Here is a 7,963-nt window from a genome sequence, read left to right as displayed (position 1 = left end):
CCCCTAGTACCCATAGGTCGGCTTCGTCTTTGTTTTTTGTGATGTTATATCCATAAGATGCAAGTTGTCCAGCCATGTATTCAAACAGAGCCTCAAAGGGAAATATAAAACTATTGTAGTCCTACGTCAACTATGCGGTCGTGTCTGGGATACCACTCTCCTACTATTCTATTTTTTCTAATCTTCTGGGTTTATACGGACAAAACATGCTCTTGATATTTTTGTTAGGGAATTAGAATTCCGTTGTCCATTGATGTGAACTTTTGTAATAAGTATTTTTCTTACAAAAATAACTGATAAATTTAAAGTTAAGTTGAAAACTTGCATGGATAATTATAAAATATTAGATTTGCGCTCGAATAACTCAACATATTTTAGTGATGTTAGCACAAACGTCTATATATTTTAAAAACTTTATTTTTCCCCATTCCAAAACGGCTAAAACATTCAAAATTGGTTGAAAAACAAATAAGTTAAAATAATTTTCATGCGCTGAGGCAAAAACACCGGCATTTTGACCATAACTTCGAATTTTAGGAGTGTTTGAAAAATTTCTAGTATGAGTGGAAGTTGCACTCGACTAAACTTACATTCTTTACAGCGTCACTTCAAAAGTTCTTGCATTTTTTTTTCATTTGTAGCACCGTAGCTATCCTTTCGGTAGTTGAACAAGCGAACTGTTAGACTACTTTTGAAAGAAAAAAAAAAGTTGTTCGAAAACCCGCGATGAATGATTTTACGGAGGATGCCAAATGAAAGGTAAAAAGCTATATTTTCAAATGGTAAAAATTTTGGCGATGCCCATTTTTTTTGCCCAAAACAAAACACCCATTGAAAGAACTGAGTGTAGGTTCAAATGCCAGATACTTTATGGTAACAGTCAACGCCTGAAAAAAAACTTCTGTACCTCATCGCCGTATGTGAGTTGGAAAGCACCGGTGATTTGTTTTTCAATTATCTGAAACCAAAATTCATTCGGTTTGGGATGAAACAAGGAAGGTAAGACAAAGATTTTCCAAACCGATGGATTATTTTACCTGCATATTTTCGACATGGAACAACGCAAACGGGTCTTGATTTTTTAGATTTCAACTATGACGATTTTGAACTAGGTAATTACTACAAAAAAAACAAAAACAAAATCATCAAAAATCGATATGGGACCGACAAGCGAAGAAAAGTAGTGCGTGTAATACCATGAATACCATTTGTAAAGTTTTTTCAACAAGCTAAAGGCCCGAATACACACAAGGCGTAATGACGCCTTCTCCATGAAAATTAGAAGGCGTAATCGCGCCACTTTATAAGAAACGTTCCGGGGTGTTTTAATATTAAATAAGCTTTGCTAAAAATATTTTCGCCGATGATGTGGATAAGATTTTCATTTAATCAGTTTGGAGATTCAATCCCAATTAAAGTGATCTTAATTACTGTTACAGCATTATTGCACACGATATTAATTCGATTATTCCTTTCAATGAAAAGAAAAATCAGACCCGCTTCAACTTCCAGTTTTTCTTATTTGTGCCCTTGTTAACGCACTTTCTTTTGAAGCATTGAGATGATTCTCTTTCCCATATTTGCTCTAAAGTAAAAATATTTCCAAAAGCTTACCTGTGTCTTCCGAAGTAAGCCATATTTCACATACTCCTTCTTTTTTTAAGACATTTTCTGCTCGTTCTACTATTTCCTCTACTTTATAGCTCACTAAGTTGGCTCGAGCAAATTTAGTTTTACAATAAGTGCATGCATTAAGACAACCTGTGTTAATCGGTATGATTTCTATGAGAGGGTTTTTTCTTATTTTTGGAATAGCTAAGCTAGGCCCAGCAACTTTCTTGCCATCGACTTTTTTGGCTTGGAGCAAACGTATGGTGTGACCTTTGAGTGTTTCTTCTACTACTTCTGTTACTCGGTCTATCTGATGTACACCTACTACACTGAGCCCTTGCATGTATCCAGTTTTCGGTGCTGCTTGCGGAACGCATCCGGCCAAAACCACGTGTTTGCCAATCAAGTGAGCTGCTTGTATTTCGTTGCGAAATGTGTCTTCTGAAGGATTTTTTACAGTGCAGCTATTAAGTACCCATAGGTCGGCTTCGTCTTTGTTTTTTGTGATGTTATATCCATAAGATGCAAGTTGTCCAGCCATGTATTCACTATCAGAATTGTTGTGAGCACAACCCCACGTCTTCAAAAAAATTTTCTGCGTCTCCGGAACGACATTTTCCAATATGTTTTTATTTGGAATAGCTGTTTCGTTGTCATTTGCCGGTAATGTTTTACGCTTTGACCTGACAGTTATACACTTTCTGAAAGCATATTTCTTCGATAACAAATCTTCAAAGTTTATCAAATCTTCAATGTCGTCAACTGAATCCATCGTAATCTACTGAACCCTACACGCTCGTCAAACTTAACTCTAAACTGAGTGAGATGTCACTCACTTTCGTTAAAAGTGAACCTACACGCTTACCATAAAAAACCTATACGTAAGTAGAAATTACTCAAAATCCTCTTAAAGCGCACAAACTCAAAATTTGAGTAGAGAGGCTGTACCTACTTCTGAGTTGTATGATCATACCTATAATTGGATAACGAAATATACCTAAAAATTGGTAACATATAAGATAAAACAGATACAAAAATGACTTGTTTTAACGCATATTGGGATGTTTAAGTTCATGATTATCAACAAAAATAGGTAGTTTTAACGATTAAGTTCGTCAATTCAACCCACAACTAGTTTGTTTTACAGATCATTGGTAATGCAAAGTGGGTAGTTTTAACATATCAGTGAGTTAATTTCACCCTAAACTAAGTAGCTTCTAATAGAGCTTTCTACGCCAGATCTCACCAATACAGGCTTAGTCTGTATCCTAATAAAATCGATTTGTTTTCAACCAAAAAATCAGCTGATATTAAATTTCGAAAAATATTGCACTAATGAATCCTAGTTCATTAGTGTTACCTGTTTTAACAAACTTTGTTTTAGTGGAAAACCAGATGATATAAAACAAAAAATCGGCTTACAACTTGAATAAAAGCTCGGGGCAGGAGGAAATTTTTTGTCACTACCAGCGTGTTGATTATTTGCAACCAAAATTAAACTTGTATTAGTGAAATCGACCACTGATACTAGCGCAGATAGGAAGGTCTATGACATATTTCTACAAAAATAAGTGATATCAACCTAAAATAAAGTTCTTTTTACTCAATCCTATAGCACAGACAAACAGACGTGCCACTCGATGACGATTTCATCGACCAGAAAAATAACGATTATTTTGAAATTTTGCTTAGTGGGCAATAATGCCGCTGGTGTCGCTACTGGTATATTTTGACAATTATATTTCCAAAAAACTGGCAGCACGATCACACCGTTTTTTGTTAGCATAACAACGTTATGATGGGTCGAAAGTGTGAGATGATTATGTGCCCAAACAGAGAAGGAAAAACTAGTGGAAAATCCTTTTTCGAATTTCCGCATATATCGGAGAGGTTAGTAATTTAAAAATTTATAACATGCAGAATTCATAATAACCCGAAGTTGCCCTGCCTAGGTGTGAGCTGTGGGTGAAACTCTGTGGCTCTTCCGAGCTGTCTTCCAAATTTGATGCTGATGGCGTTCAAGCGATGTGAAAACATAAAATATGTTCAGATCATTTTCCAGTATTTATGCTAAAAAACCCTCTGCAATCGAGTACAGGGTAAATATAGTGTTTTAAAATTTTCTCTGATGGAAATAATAGTTGAAAATTTCAGGCTTCTTAGCAATGCTGCGCCATTAGTATCCGTAGTGCAATCGGGAGATACAAATAGTGAGGAGCAGTATTTAGATATCCTAGAAATCGAGCCCGATGAAGCAGAAGATCTGGTCTCGAGAGAAGAACCAAGGTATAAAATTCATATAAAAAAATACATCCACTTACGTACTTTTTCATAGTTTTAACTGCAGCGTAATACAGTGCCGAAATACTGAAAATAGTAGAGTAAAATCAGCTGATGAGCAAGTTAATAATATTGAAAGTTTTGATTGGTTGACCGTCGAAAAACAACCTGAACCATAAGAGAAAACCCAAGCTAATAAAACTAGAAATCAGCCCAATAACTGAAGATACTGAATTTGTTTTATCTCACGAACGATCACTGAGCTTGGGCACCTCAGACGAACAAAAAAAGAGGAATCCAACATTTTGAATCTCCTGAAATGTAACGTAGTACTGTACAACAGCTGGCTAAACTCTCTAAACAAGCCCAGAGGGCGCAGATATGATAAGCAGACAAGGAATTATGCAGTGGGTGCTTATCTTGCAGGACTGTCCGCGTATCGATATGCACAAAATTCAAAAGTCCTGATCTTGGCGAGTAAAACATCAATGAGACGATGGAATGCTGATGTTATGTTGGAGCCTGGTTTGAACAAGGCAATCTTGAGTCGTCTGGGAAAAAAATGCCGAAATTTTTCAAGAAAAGAACGAGCTGTAGCAATATGCTTGGACGGAATGTCAATAAAACCCGAACTTGTGTACAACGCAAAGAAAGACATTTTTTACGGATTCCCTTATACAGGAACTCAGAAAAAGATCGAAAGAAACAAAACGTCGATCTTGGCCACTGAAGCCATTGTTATAATGGTTTCTGGATTAGGCCCTCTAAGTCCGAACAAATTTAAAAATGACACCGCTAGTCGTTCTGGACGTTTCAAGCAGGTAAATTTTTGATATTCGTCTATTTTATATTTTGATTTTTAAATTCATTAGGCAGTTGGTTATATGTTGGCTCATCATTCACTAGAAACTACTAAACAACTGAATATGATTACAAATGCCGTACAAGCTCTAAAGGGTCGTGGATTATATCCATTGGTGTTGATTCTAGACCAGTGTACAACGAATGTTAAAATGATTCACGAAGCCGGAGCAATTGCAGAGAAGCCAATAATCATGATAGACAGTGCAGAAATTGCAGTATTTTATGATAATCCACATCTTATTAAAAATACGAAAAGTATGCTATCCAAACACAATGCAGTTTTTAAAGGAAAAATTGCATCCTTTAGTCATATTCGACAACTGTACCTGAAAGACCAAATATGTGTACCGAGATTAGTGCCAAAGCTCACCGAGAAATTGATAAATCCTCGCCCATTTATGGCTATGAATGTAGCTCAAGCCACACGGACGTTAAGTCACTCTGTCGCAGTGGGTCTAGAATACTACGCATTGTCTGGGGATCTACCTTTATCTGCATTGACAACAGCTTCATTCGTAAATTTTTTTGATGAACTCTTTGATACTTTTAACTCCAAGATCGACAAAAGTACTGCCAAGGTAAAATCTTGAACAAGTCACCATCCATTTATTAAAACAACCAAAATCAATTGAATTTTGCTTTTAGCTTTCTCGACGTAGTATAACTCAAAGTTCTTACCATTGGGAATTTCTCAAAGAAGCTAAAGAAATATTGACGAATATGCATTACACAGCTAACACATGCTTTGATGAAAAATTTGTAAGTGGTATTGCTCATCATTTTATGATACAATTTATAAACCAAAACAAACAACATATAACAAAAAATATAATGTGTTCGAATAATATTCATTCAAAATAAACTTATAAGTTTCTAATTGGTTTCATATAAATTTATAGGCGGATCGTGATTCAAAAAATTGACGGTTAAGCAAAGGAAACCCAACTGTCTCAGTGGATTTATTGGAAATATAAACGCTCTGATTTGGTTATGGAAGCAATTAAAAACTGGTTACTCCTTCGACAGCTTACGTACAAATTACCTTTGCCAGGACGTAATCGAAAATCTTTTCTCTGAAATAAGAAGACGATGTGGTCGAAACGATGCACCGAATGCTTATCAATTCGGGTCTGCATTAAAATATGCTGCTATTTCAGCAAATGAGAAACTAGCGACAGGTACAAATTGTGAAAATGACAGAGCCGATGTTCTAATAACTCAAGAAGATTTAGAGCGTGAAGAATATACACAGAAAACTGAGCTGCAACCCTGCTTCATTTATAAATTTTCGCCCCTAAATATTCAATCCAACAAAATGTATACCTACAAAGAACTGAACGGAGTAATGTACATCACCGGTGCTGCTGTGGCAAAAATTGAACACAAAAAATGTAAAAAATATATGACCTTCAAACGCGACAACGTCGCAGTAAACAACCCGAATTATGAACTATGCAAATTAAAGGGTACGTCAACCTTTCCCAGTACACAATCTTTTGAAACAGGACTCCTGTGTTTTAATGCATTCAAGCAAAAATTCGCCAAATTCCTTTGTCAGAATAGAAGGAACGTTAAAACCAGACTTATCAAGTATATACCATATGAAGATATAAAGGAGTTTATGTGCAGTAGATGTTTTACTAAATATGTTAATACAATTTTCAACACTTTAATCCAATGTTTTCTGAAAGAAGTCAGAGTTAAAACAAAAAAAAAGTTCAGAAACTTAAACTGGCAAATAAAAAAAGAAATCGCAAGGCTTTTCGAATGAATTTGAATGTTCAATAAAATGTAAGTGGCACAAAACTACACTGAATGTGTTATCCATTTTTGTTTATTTACTTGTTTTTTTCCGATATCCCTGCAATCATTAACAATGCAAATTCAAGAATTGCTTTTTAATATCGGTAGGGATTGCAGCAATTCACCACTATAAACATAGAATAAAAAATACACGATTTCGTCTGGAACACTAACGATAGCGAATAGTAAATTGAGTTGGAAATCCAGGTAACGTAATTGAAATCACAGGCTATAGTTTTATGCACATAACTTTTAGCCACGACAATATTCGCCGTGTAAAAGAGGTTGTGGTCGTGATCACTACTTTAAATTAAATTGGCCAGTGTGCACCATGAACCATTGCTGAACAAATCCGGAACTTGTGTTGTAATTTGTCTGGCACTGCAACAGATCACATTCACAATATGGGTTATGATAACGATGATCCGTCTCATACAATATACTGAAACAAATGCAGAGATAATCTTTGTCTAAAACTGGAAGCATTTTAGAAAAAAAATATTTTACTTACTGCTTTGTTGCTGCTAAGTTTCATCGTAGAATACTTTCCATCCTGATATAATGGCAAAAAACCCAGCTGTAACGATCCAATTCAATCCTATCAACTGATTCTGTTGTTTACAATATTTTCGACAGTAGCGCGATGAAAAGTACACGCTAACGATAAAACAACTCATTCCGTGAGTTCGAGTAAAATTACAAAAAAAAATAATAATTTCACCATTTTAATACTACATGTTGAAGATAAATAAAAATCAAATTAATCTAGTATTTATTGTTTAAACGGTTGTGTGCAAAATTCTTACAGCTGCGTTGGTAATCAACATTTCAATCATGTATTTAATTTCGACTAATTATAAGTAAGCGTGCATACCCATCAGCACAGGCAGTGATGCCAAAAACCTTTTTTACGTAAATTTGTTAGTGGGCAATACGCTCACATGGTGGCGCATAGGTGTAACGTTTCGAATAAGGACGAAGATTTTCAAGGATTTTTCTTCGAAGAGGTATGTCTGTTTGTCTGTGCCTATATTATTGAGTACCCAAAAGTAAGTAATCTAGTATGAACTACAAATTGGGTAAAAATTACTCAACGATCGATAAAACTATCCAAAATTAAGCTCAAACTATTCACTATAAGAATTGAGAATTCCTGCAACAAAAATTGAAAATTTTGGTTTTTTAATACAAATAAAATTCAAAACACTAAAGATAATGTTTATAACATTGTTTATATTCCCTCCAACAACCGAAAGTTGCTTATCACACAATTGATCTTGAGGTCTGTCCGTTCGTTTTCTTGGTGGGACCTTCAACGCTGTAAATTTCCGGAAAACCGAAATCTGGCCCGTGCCACTCTGGCGCACACCAATAGTTCATTCTCCGATTCAGTGTCCCCGCAGGC

General features: G+C 35.4%; 2 protein-coding genes across 5 annotated transcripts in view; one reads left to right on the top strand and one right to left on the bottom strand.

Annotated features, from left to right (window-relative positions):
- Positions 1–2,436, bottom strand: part of LOC129723914 (threonylcarbamoyladenosine tRNA methylthiotransferase) — a 23,607-nt gene extending 21,171 nt beyond the window's left edge. The window contains exon 1 of the mRNA XM_055678415.1: positions 1,615–2,436. Within this exon, the coding sequence (XP_055534390.1) occupies positions 1,615–2,383 (769 nt within the window). The 5' untranslated portion in view covers positions 2,384–2,436. The remainder of the gene's footprint in view (positions 1–1,614) is intronic.
- Positions 2,286–6,564, top strand: LOC129723910 (uncharacterized). 4 transcript variants are annotated; one of them, XM_055678410.1, is made up of 7 exons: positions 2,286–3,155; positions 3,227–3,501; positions 3,564–3,710; positions 3,766–4,712; positions 4,764–5,333; positions 5,401–5,514; positions 5,655–6,564. In XM_055678410.1, exons 4-7 carry the CDS (start codon positions 4,380–4,382, stop codon positions 5,676–5,678), a joined length of 1,041 nt encoding a protein of 346 aa, XP_055534385.1. In that variant the 5' UTR covers positions 2,286–3,155; positions 3,227–3,501; positions 3,564–3,710; positions 3,766–4,379; the 3' UTR covers positions 5,679–6,564. The 4 variants fall into 4 exon arrangements, with proteins under 4 accessions (XP_055534385.1, XP_055534386.1, XP_055534384.1 ...); XM_055678411.1 differs by having other exon boundaries at positions 2,286–3,333; positions 3,395–3,501; XM_055678409.1 differs by having other exon boundaries at positions 2,286–3,501; positions 3,766–3,897; positions 3,947–4,712.
- The last annotated feature ends 1,399 nt before the right edge of the window (positions 6,565–7,963 follow it).

This window comes from Wyeomyia smithii, chromosome 2 (assembly GCF_029784165.1).
Source record: "Wyeomyia smithii strain HCP4-BCI-WySm-NY-G18 chromosome 2, ASM2978416v1, whole genome shotgun sequence".
Taxonomy (NCBI): domain Eukaryota; kingdom Metazoa; phylum Arthropoda; class Insecta; order Diptera; family Culicidae; genus Wyeomyia; species Wyeomyia smithii.
This window is presented reverse-complemented; position numbering and strand designations above follow the sequence as displayed.